Here is a 12431-nt window from a genome sequence, read left to right as displayed (position 1 = left end):
TTCATTAACTAGTTGGTTTTTAAATGCTATAACTGGGAAGTATAACATCACAATTAGGGTTGCCAACTCATTTTTTTCTTAGGAATATAATTTACTAGGCTACTTACAGAAATCAGAAGTAGTTCTCTAACAAAACATGAATGCATGAATGTGTAACATAACAGGCTTTGAGTAAAATACAGAGAGAGGGAAAGGAGAGAGAGGAAACCGGTTTTAGGAAGGAACTCTTTCAATCACAGTTTTAGCCAAGCAAACCCTGTGACCCCACTCACCTGAGCGCAATGAAGAAGGATCAAAACCCAGAAAGGCCTTCAGTGAAGGCAGATCCAAGACACTCTAAGGGGCCCTCTTCTTCTTGAATTAGAGTAACAACACTCAACTATGAAAATCCCAGACTCTGACCAATCAGAATAATCATTCCTCTATGGAGCAGAAGTGAGTGAATGGACAAAGAGACCACAGATGTTCATTAAGCCCTCCCTCTTCATGGGAGGAAAAAGGTCCTCTGATTTACAGAAATGTGGCTTCCATCCTAACACTCCCTGGTTATTAGTCAGCACCCTTTTCTCTAAGCCTGTTGTCTCACATTTTGTCTCTTCTTTCATAGAATCTAAACCTTCTTGAATTTTATACGGAATATAAAGTAGATGCTCACTAACACTGATTTATTTTTCCTAAAATAAATACTTAAAAAAACATAGATTATTCTTCATTTACTTTGTAGAAAACTTTAAGATCCCTATCATATTGAGGAGTACTGGATGATTCTTATTTTAGTGCTTTATGCAGAAAGCGATGAGCTGACTAGTCTTTATATAAAGGTAACTGCAGGGGAAACTGTTTAGTGGTAGTGGTGGTGGAAGGTTTGCTTGGGGAAAATTCCTCCACTGGCTAAATATTTGAACACGATGAGCATGAAAATTGCCATAACAGAATGTATGTGTGACCCAGGTATTCAATTAACTGAACTCAGAAGGGTATAAACAGGAAAAAAGGTTTATTTTCTCCCCCACCACTGTTACATCAGGAATATATAATATTGTCAATTTCCAGTCTTTTTAAAAAGATAGCTCTCTTGTCATATTAAAATCAAATTCTGTAACCCCATTTTTTTCTTTTAATGTTTTTTACTTTGAAAAATCTCAAACAAGAAGGTGAAAAAATGGTACAATGGACAACGATATACCCTTCGCCTACATCCATTTAACCCCATTTTTTTCTCATTTGAAAGTTAAGGAAGGGAATTTACCTGGGTCAGGAGATCCATTTCTCCCAGCAAATTGCTGAACATTTGGTCTATATCTTCGTTTGACTCACCCATCTGAAAAAGGAAGAAATCCAGTTATAAACAATCTAATAAAAGTCTGATCCCCGGATAACTGTCCCATCTCTCTCTTTTCCCCCAAAGCCCCATAGACAGGCAAGTAAGTCAAGAAGAGAAGGTTGTACAGAGGGAGGTGCATTTCACCCTGAAATTCCATGCCTGACCTCTCTGCAATTTGCTTGGTCCAAGATTGAACGGAACCCTAGTAACTGTCTCAGACCACCAATTGGACTCTTTTTCCAGATGGAACTAGTCCCTTTGGGGCCAAGTGGACAAAGTGGACAACATTCAGGAATTCACATCACCGTAGGACACCCTGATTGGAAAAGGAGAAAGCCTCAGGCCACAGGTGATGGCATCAGAGTCATGTAGAACTTCACTTCCTTTTAAAAACCTACACAAAAATGTTATGTCAGTGGTAAGATTATCTACCAAATGATTTCTTGCTTTACAAAGTTATCTCTGAAACAGCAGCTTTTGGCACATTTGGAAATATTAGGGTGACAAACACTTAGAACTAAAATGGCCACACAATCAAGTGATGAGAGATGGAAATAAAACAAGTTTTACATTATAATCTTTCTCTACTTAAACCGAGTGAAAGAACTGTCCAAGAGAGGAAAAGCGTTTCCATAAAGTGGGGTGGGGACGCCCTGGGAGGTGTAACTAGTCACTCTCCTCCTGACATCGTTAGCAAGGCTGGATTAGGACATTAGGAGACATGATTATGAGGCTTAATTAGTAATGTGTTGTTTAGCAAAGGGACTCAACTGCTTCATCTGTAAGATGAGGAGTTTGCCGCAGATAATTTCTTAGGGTCCCAAATGCTCTAAAACACTAGAAGATTAGTACCAATTACAGCTCAAGCTAAGAAGTCTGGTGAGTGCAGCATGTATTATTTAAGCCAAACAATATTTATACGTATGTATGTGTGTGTTTGTGTTTTAATCATTTTATATGGAAACTTTTAAATATATACAAAAGTAAAGAGAATAATATAATGATTTTTATGTATCCAGTGTCCAGCTTTAACAATGATCAACTCATGACTAATTTTTTTATGTTGATACATATGTAGCACTAAAAGATTGTTGTTGTTGTTTTTTCTATAACCATAATACTATCATCTCTGCACACACACGTGTGTGTTTGCATTTAAAATAAATTATTTGGGACTTCCTTCGTGACACAGTGGTTAAGAATCCACCTGCCAATGCAGGGGACATGGGTTTGATCCCTGGTCCGAGAAGATCCCACATGCTGCAGAGCAACTAAACGTGTGCACCACAACTACTGAAACCCATGAGCCTAGAGCCCGTGCTCCACAACGAGAGAAGCCGCCACAATGAGAAGCCCGCACACCACAATGAAGAGCAGCCTCTGCTCACTGCAACTAGAGAAAGCCCACGTGCAGCAACGAAGACCCAACACAGCCAAAATAAATAACAAATAAATAAAATAAATTATTTGAATTGCCAAGATTTGGAAGCAACCTATGTGTCCATCAACAGATAAATGGATAAAGAAGATGTGGTACATATACACAATGGAATACTATTCAGTCATAAAAAAGAATGCAATTTTGACCTTTGCAACGACATGGATGGACTTGGAGGGCATTATGTTAACTTAAATAAGTCTGATGGAGAAAGACAAATAGTGTATGATGTCACTTATATGTGTAATCTGAAAAATACAAGAAACTAGTGAATAAAACAAAAAAGCAGACTCACAGATATAGAGAACAAACTAGTGGTTACCAGTGGGGAGAGGGAAGGGGGGAGGGGCAATATAGGGGTAGGGGATTAAGAAATACAAACCATTAGGTATAAAATAAGCTACAAGGATAAACTGTACAACACAGGGAATATAGCTAATATTTTATAATAGCTACAAATGGAGTATAACCTTTAAAAATTGTCAATCACTATATTGTACACCTGTAACTTACGTAATATTGTACAGCAACCATACTTCAATAAAAAAATTATTTGGCTAAAATAGGCAAAGTCAGATCTATCTTTCCTTGAATAAATCATCTTGAAAACTTACAGTTCTCCCTTTACCATAACTTCAAACTAATACTCGAGCAATAATACTTTTTCATATTTAATAGCTTCAGCTAATCAGGGGTTCTCTCTTTATAAAATGTTTATATAAAAGACCTTTCTCATACTGACTCTGCTTACTTAAAACTGACCTGAATAATTTTTTAAAAACCCAATTCTTGAAAGTACAGAGATGTGGTGATGATAATGATGACGATGAACACATTTATCTAGCACTTAACCATGTTCCAAGAACTGATCTACAAGCTGGGTTGATATTAACAGTAAACACCCAGAATGGCACTGACACTGAGAAATCAGAAGGAATGAGGGCTATAAAAACCATCTGGAGTGAATTAGTGCGTATCCTCCAAATATCCACCCTGCAAAGCTAGTGTTCAATCTTCCCATATTATCTTCAATAGTTATCTTCGGGCTTCCCTGGTGGCGCAGTGGTTGAGAGTCCTCCTGCCAATGCAGGGGACACGGGTTCGTGCCCCGGTCCGGGAGGATCCCACATGCCGCGGAGCGGCTGGGCCCGTGAGCATGGCCGCTGAGCCTGCGCGCCTGGAGCCTGTGCTCCGCAAGGGGAGAGGCCACAGCAGTGAGAGGCCCGCGTATGGCAAAAAAAAAAAAAAAAAAGTTATCTTCACTTTACATCACTTAGGAAATCTTCTGGCTTAAATTTCCCATCATATGTTTTCCCTTCTCCCAATTTTAGGAAGGAACAACTCTTTTTTCCATGTACAACTTCACCACCTTCGCTGAAGATGAGGTGAGGATTGAGAGTATTTTCCATCGGAATTTCCTGCTCCCCACAGTAACTCTTTCTTTGCTCTCCTTCTAGGCTCTCTCTCCAGTGAAACATAAAAGCCTCTCTGAGCTATATAGTTCCTGAGTACATTCAATAGTCATTTCAAGTTTTCAGTTGTGCATGTTTTATATTGGAGGGAGAATATTTGAATTGCTATGATTGTTAATTTTCCAGAACCTCCTATCTGGCTTCTAGTGGAGGAGGTATCTTGCAGGAGCATGGGGAAGCTACAAAACTGGGTTGACCAGGAAGGGCCAGGAAGGGGACTTCATTCAAACAAAAGAACTCTATGATACGATGGGACAAGCCCACTTCTAAGTAGCAGACACACCTGAAAGAATCAGGTGAACATACACATGGGACAGGGAGGCACGTGTTTGAGTCTGATGAAGCTGTTCAGTGAGTGCTCAGGGTCAAACCACACAAGGTAGGCAGATGAGCCCTTCAGGTACAGAAGTGACAGGTAAGGCAGACACTGCAGGTGTCGGTCTATGTGTGTAGGTCTAAGAGGTAGGAAGGATTCAAACAGCAACAGTGAAGAAAGGATGGAAGAAGTTCATCCCATTCTATGTGGATTGTTGGGTTTAGTGTTTATCATAGTCAGAGAAGGACAAAGAGATGCAGATGGGCCCTGCCTCTGGTTGGGGAGGGAAGTCAATGCTAGGATCCACTCATATATGGTTTTAATTCCCTCCCAGTTGCTTATAAAGTATCTGAATCATACTCTCCCTTCTTCAAATTACCTACAAAATAGAGGAAAGAAAATATTTAAGTCAACAAAGTACTCATGGTTTCAAAAAGTGTCCCTTTGGGCTTCCCTGGTGGCACAGTGGTTGAGAGTCCGCCTGCCGATGCAGGGGACACGGGTTCGTGCCCCGGTCTGGGAAGATCCCACATGCCGCAGAGCGGCTGGGCCCGTGAGCCATGGCCGCTGAGCCTGCGCGTCCGGAGCCTGTGCTCCACAACAGGAGAGGCCACAACAGTGAGAGGCCCGCGTACCGCAAAAAAAAAAAAAAAAGTGTCCCTTCAAACAATTAATCTGGTTTCAAAATCTTATAATGGATGATTCACTCATTACTTTAATAAGAGGAAATTAGCAGGAAAAAACTATAAAATTCAAGAACTGCCCATGTGAATTTATTTTCTTTAGAATATTATGTAGTACAATAATGTGACAAAATAAAGGAATCCTTCAGATTATTACTAACAGGCAAAGTTAAGAGTAAGTACTAGTGTTAACATATTTCAAAGTTTTTCATGAGAGAAAAGTAATCCTTTCAGAGTGGAAAAATATAGATTTATTTGCTGACCTCAAAACTGCCAGTCAGTGTTAAAATAAACTCAAAGGAAGCAAAGATGATGCCAGTAATAAGAATCTTATCCTTGATGTTTTCTCTTCAACCATTACATTTGGAAAAGCGCTAAATGATGAAGAATGAAGTCTTGAAAGGAAATGTGGCATTGATGGGTCAGAAATATCCACTGAGCCCAAAGACCTTAGCTTCTCAGCCTGTATACACTACTGATACAGAATGGGGTGAGGCATATAAACACCACTATATATAAAACAGATAATCAACAAGGACCTACTGTATAGCACAGGAAACTCTACTCAGTACTCTGTAGTAACCTAAATGGGAAAAGAAATGGAGATATGTACATGTATAACTGAATCACTTTGCTGTACACCTGAAACTAACACAATATTGTAAACCAACTATACTCCAGTATAAAATAAAAATCAAATCAAATAAAAAAAAAAACAGAACGGGTTGAGGACTTGCCAGAGTGAATCATACACCTAACACGGAAATAACTTGAAACGGCAGCATCTTCTTGTGACCTCTGCTGATTCTCCCTGCGTTCATCTGGTAAAAATCTTTCCCCCTGCCCTTTCATTCCTTTTCCCCAGAGTGTGTTGATATTGAATTATTTAAAGGAGTCAACATCAAAGTTATTCTGTAAATCCTGTCATAAGTAAATATGTTACTGAATGGATCACAGTTTAAAAGAGTTCTATCCTTGGTGAAAATAATAAAACATTTAGTTAAGGGCTATTAACATAAATGTGTACATTCAAATCATCTTACATATTGATCTTCCCCAAGAAAACCTTATGGACAGAAGAAGAGTCTCGCGGATATATATAGTGCCTATACACATACACGTGCATGAGAAAATAGGGCTGTGTCTATTTGTATGTTCAGTATTTCCTGAAGGTCAAAATCAGGATTAAAAAGAGAGAAACCGAGCAAGAAAACACCCAGCCCTGAGCGCTCAAAGTGTTATATGGGTTAACAGCCCCAAGAGCAGGGGTGGAGGAGCCTTAGTGAAGCAACGGATTGCAAAACAAGCAACGTGCACATCGCAACTGGGTGGAATTAACATCTTTTTGTAAGTATGTCATTTCTGAATTCCTTTTGTGTCTTGGGAAGAACAACAAACCGTAGATTTAAAAAATTTGGAGGGACTTCCCTGGTGATCCAGTGGTAAAGAATCTGCCTTCCAGTGCAGGGGATGTGGGTTCAATCCCTGGTTGGGGAACGAAGATCCCACCTGCCACAGGGCAACTAAGCCCGCTCGCCGCAACTACTGAGCCTGCATGCTGCAAACTACAGAGCCCACACATTCTGGACCCGGGGTGCCACAACTAGAGAGAGAAAACCTGCATGCCACAACTAGACAGAAGCCCGCGCTGCAACGAAAGGTCTGTACGCCTCAGCGAAGACCCCACATGCTGCAACTAAGACCTGATGCAGCCAAAAAAAAAAAAAATCAAAGAAAATAAATAAATAAATAAATTTTTAAATAAAAAAAATAAATAATTTGGAATAGTTCTTTATCAGACAGATTTCGCTGGGTTTTTTTTTTTTTTTTTTGGAGGGTATGGAGAGTGGATAGGAGAGGGGTGGGTGGCTGAGGCTGCACATCCAGGCTGAAATTCTGCCTCAGATTCCTTGAATGACAGGGCAATTTTCCCGAATTCTCAGTCTTTCCACAAGGCTCAAGCTTCTAAGCCTCAGCTTTTATCTTCAGATAGTTTTTCTTCTCCACATATGTAAATTTCATATATAAACTTTAAATACACACATTTAAAAAATCTGTCCATAAGAGAAAACACTGTGACTATGCCACGTGATGGATATGTCAATTCAACTTGTTGTGGTGATTGTTTCACAATATATACATATATCACATCATTATGTTGTACGCCTTAAACTTAATATGTCAGTTATATCCCCAGAGAGCAGGAAAAAAGTCTACCCTAAGTACTCTGATATATATATGCTTAACAGGACACCTGTTTATATCTATGGCCAAGTTAACCTCAACTATCTAACTCAGTTTGGATGCAGGTTTCATTGCCATTTGCATGAGCAATTCCAGCCATGACTTTGGACCTGAGCCAGGGCAGACCTCATTTTATCTGAGTGGCTCGCCTGAAACAGCCCGTTCAATAGTCCACAGTCCTTGCCACCATTCTTCCCCCTCTGCTGCATTCTCCTCCTACATGCCCTAACCTGGCTCTTGGTCATTATTCATTTACTAGTCTAATTTACAAAGCCTGGCATAGTCCCTGACTCTTCTCATTTTTCCACCCAATCAGTCAAAAAACATCCTGCTGGTTTCCCCTGCAGAGAGCTTCCTTTCCTTCATCCTCACTGTTGAGACCCTCATCAGCTCATCCAGCCTGAAGGCTCCTGGATCCCCCATCAAGCCCCATCACCATCACTTCGAATTTGAAATAGAAATTTGCATGCGCCAGTCTCCTGTTTGAAAATCATCCGTGACAGATCATGATGAAGTGGGGGAGAGTTCAAGTCTCAGTATGTCTTTCAGAGTCCTTCGTAATTTGCCCCAACCTACTTTTCAGGATTCAACTCTTACCCATCAGGGCCCTTGACATTCTCCGAACAGGCTTTTAAACGTTCTCTTTGTCTTGGTATATGCTATTCCCTTTAAATAACATCCTCCTCAGTGCACGTATCCTTCATAAAACCCTATTGATCATTTGGAATCCAGCTTTCATGGATGTCTTCACGCCTGATAGAGAGATGTGCTGTCCATTGTACTTGGTAACCCTATCAGTAAATCCAGTCCCCCAAAACAACAACCTTGATAAGGCATTTAACCTCCCTGGGTTTGTTTCCTCATCTGTTGAATGAAGACATTAATATGTAATTCATAGGACTGTTGGGACATTTAAATAAAATAGCATACAGTACTTAGTGTAAGCACTCAATAATAGCATCCATCATACTGGATCACGCTCTTTTTGTTACTGTGTTAGAACTTCTTTCCCAACTGGGAGCTCTTATTAAGTAAGGATAAGCTCTTGCTCATCTTTAGGTTTAAAAGTGCTTTGTTGGGGCTTCCCTGGTGGCGCAGTGGTTGAGAGTCCGCCTGCCGATGCAGGGGACGCGGGTTCGTGCCCTGATCCCGGAGGATCCCACATGCCGCGGAGCGGCTGGGCCCGCGAGCCATGGCCGCGGAGCCTGTGTGTCCGGAGCCTGTGCTCCGCAACGGGAGAGGCCACAGCAGTGAGAGGCCCGCGTACAGCAAAAAAAAAAAAAAAAAAAAAAAGTGCTTTGTTGAAAACACAGAGAGCGTAGGTACCTCCCAGACTAGTGGGAAGAAGTCATTAGTCACTGTCATTCCACCTCCTGTGCCCTAGACGTGGAGTCTGTTGCCCTGCACGCAAAGATGTGACATTCCGGGGCTGGACAGTCCTTGGAGGTCACCAAATCCCATGTTTCCTTTAACTACCCGGGCAAATAAACAGAGAGTCTGTTTCCAAGCTGTAATCACAGATACAGGTCTCTGGAACATCACTCACTATAGCAATATTTCACTTCTTTTTAGTGCTTTCCAAGTGAGTAAATACTGGTATTTATACAGATAAATTTTGTTGGCAAACACAGAGGTGCACTGGAATTCACATCTATTTAGGCCTGAATCAGTTTTTGTTGCTTTGAGAAAAATCTAATAGCCACCATGCAACTCAAGTGACGTTATCCATGGCTTTCCTTCTTATCTAATTCAACCTGAAGTCACTTAACATTTCAAGGAGTAGGTTAATTTGCCATTATTTAATAAATAAAAACAAATTATATCTTCTATTTTAAGTATTCCTTTATTCACATCATATATCTAGTTCATTTAAGCCCCATAAACAGAGATTCATACTTCACTTTAGAACAGAAATGGAATAGCTTAATTACACAGTAATAAATCAGGTTACCTATATCACTTTAACATATAATCTATATTATATGTGTTTTGCTATTTACATAGAATTAGCTGTATGCCTCAGGCCTGCACTGGGCTTCAAAACTGAGAATAAATTATATGTGCCTGTTTGCATTTGCCAATGTCACATTTTGTTTTTTTACGTGTTTATGTGTAAATTTGCAAATCTGTGAGAACAAAAATGAATACACATATGAACACATTCAAATATTCTTCTCATGACACATATGTTATACTTTCTTGTTTGGAACTGAATTTTGAGCATAATAGTATTAAAATAAGGGGTTATAAAAGCTTTGTCTGTATAGCTGGACTTTTTTTTTTTAATTGCATTCGATCTTTATTTTATATTTTTTGGTAATTAATTAATTAATTTTGGCTGTGTTGGGTCTTTGTTGCTGTGCACGGGCTTTCTTTAGTTGCAGCGAGCGGGGGCTACTCCCGTTGTGGTGCGCAGGCTTCTCATTGCGGTGGCTTCTCTTCTTGAGGAGCACGGGCTCTAGGCGAGCGAGCTCAGTAGTTGTGGCGCACGGGCTTAGTTGCTCCGCGGCATGTGGGATCCTCCCCAACCAGGGCTTGAACCCCTGTTCCCTGCATTGGCAGGCAGATTCTTAACCTCTGCGCCACCAGGGAAGTCCCATAGCTGGACTTTTGTATGTTCTTTGCCATCCTCTCCCTGACCTCTCTTCTATTCCAGTAGTTTCCTTTAACCTTTCGCCTGTTTAATTTGGTACATCACTGCAATACCTTAAGAGATGACTCTTAGGAAAAAAAAAAGGGGGGGTATTTGACACATTTAAAAAGAAAAGATATAGTCATAAAACCCTAATTTTGTATATTAAATAAAATAGTTAATAATAAACTTATAAGAATTTTTCATAAAATAGAAAACAAAACGACTACTGTTTATACAGTTTTTTAAAAAGTGGTTCTGGGACTTCCCTGGTGGTCCAGTGGCTAAGACTCCACGTTCCCAACGCAGGAGGCCCAGGATCGATCCCTGGTCAGGGAACTAGATCCCACATACCTCAACTAAAAGATCCCGCATGCCACAACAAAGATCCCGTGTGCCACAACTAAGACCCAGCACAGCCAAATAAATAAATAAATAATTTCAAAAAGTGGTCCTAATAACTTCTGCATAATAATAAAAAGGTTAAGATTTTTCCTTTTTGATGATCAATTCTTGGCTTTACTGAAAGATGTATTCAGTGGCAGCCAGCATCAATACAATGAAGAACCTTGTGTTATTTACATTTTTATAAGGCGCTTATTTGTCAAAAGCCTGCTTTCCTAAAGCACCAAATTAAGAGATTATGAATTTGTGGATGGTCTAATTTGATGGTTGCAAAGCTCTTCTTTCCAGCCGTGCTTTTAGTCATGCATCATCTTTACTTGCATTGAGGTACTGGTACCAAGAACAGAATGAAAATTTAGAGCAATAAGAATTAAAAGAAAAGATAGAATAATTGTTAGTAAAAAAATTTTAATGCAAAAACAAAGGATGTGTAAAATTGACTTTTTGATCATTAAAATGAGTTGGTCAATTAAGTTCAGACAGGTTAGAACTGGTCTTCAAAATTCCACCAGAACAGCCATCTATATACCCAGAAGAAAGTCCCCTGCTCTGTCGCTCCTGTGCGTGGCTGTCGGTTGAGAGAGAGGAATCTACTCAGTCTCTACCTGTCTGATAATAAAAACAATATCTAATAACTATTAGGTGTTCTCACTCTGTGCCAGGCACTGTTCTCGAGCTTTACACGTATTGACTGATTAAATCTATCCTCACAATCAACCTAGATAGGCCACTTATTTTCCCCATTTAACAGATGAGGAAACTAAGGCACCCAGAGGTTAATTAACCTGCCTGAGGTTACACAATTTAAGTCAGTCAACAAATACTTACTGGGACTTCCCTGGTGGCGCAGTGGTTAAGAATCTGCCTGCCAATGCAGGGGACACAGGTTTCATCCCTGGTCCGGGAAGATCCCACATGCCGTGGAGCAACTAACCCCGTGTGCCACAACTACTGAGCCCATGTGCCACAACTACTGAAGCCCACGTGCCTAGAGCCCGTGCTCTGCAACAAGAGAAGCCACCACGATGAGAAGCCCGTGCACTGCAAGGAAGAGGAGCCTCGCTCACCACAACTAGAGAAAGCCCATGGCAGCAACAAAGACCCAATGCTGCCAAAAATAAAAATAAACAAAACAAAAAAACAACAAAAAAACCAGATTGCTCGGTCCCATTCCCAGTGTTTGACAAAAAAAAAAAAAAAAAAAAAAAATGTACTGATCCCAGACACTGTTCTAGGCTCAAACAAATCTCTGAAAGATTTTCCTCAGTGGGTCTTCTACAACTGTGTTTCTCTTCATCAATGTATTAAGGATTAAATACCTAGACTTCATCTACATACTATATGTCTTTCCATGTTGAAGGCAAAGAAAAATGTTTGCATCCTTGCATTGAAACTTCTTTTTTACCCTCCATTCTATCATTTTTTTGGTAAATTTTAGAAAATTGAAGTCAAATATACATAACATGAAATTTACCATTTTAATAATTTTTAAGTGCACAGTTCAGTCACATTAAGCACATTCATATTGTTGTGCAACCAGGACCATTCATTTCCAGAACTTTTTCATCTTCCTTAACCGTAACTTCATATCCATTAAATAATAACTCCCCATCTCCCCCCTCAGCCTCAGACCCTGGGATCTGTTATCCTACTTTCTTTCTTTATGAATCTGGCTACTCTTGCTATCTCATGTAAGTGGAATGAAATATTTGTCCTCAAGATTCATCCATGTTGTAGCACTATCATGTATCAGGGCAAGTGGAGTGATGTTTTGAGTCTATAGCTAGATTGCCAGAGTTAAAATATAACTAGAATTCATGAGAAAGAAGGTTGAAAAATCTGAGGCTCTGTCAGTATCAATTTGCTTAGGTATTTTTATTACTTTTAAATTTAAAAAACAGCTGGCTGTGTTTTTTT

General features: G+C 39.9%; 1 protein-coding gene across 1 annotated transcript in view; it reads right to left on the bottom strand.

Moving 5' to 3' along the window:
• Positions 1–12431, bottom strand: part of APBB1IP (amyloid beta precursor protein binding family B member 1 interacting protein) — a 116963-nt gene that overhangs the window by 63925 nt on the left and 40607 nt on the right. Inside the window, exon 2 of the mRNA XM_082620058.1 lies at positions 1250–1321. Coding sequence (XP_082476184.1) covers positions 1250–1321 — 72 coding nt within the window. The remainder of the gene's footprint in view (positions 1–1249; positions 1322–12431) is intronic.

The sequence above is a fragment of the Mesoplodon mirus genome, assembly GCF_964341445.2.
Source record: "Mesoplodon mirus genome assembly, chromosome: 4".
NCBI lineage: Eukaryota > Metazoa > Chordata > Mammalia > Artiodactyla > Ziphiidae > Mesoplodon > Mesoplodon mirus.
This window is presented reverse-complemented; position numbering and strand designations above follow the sequence as displayed.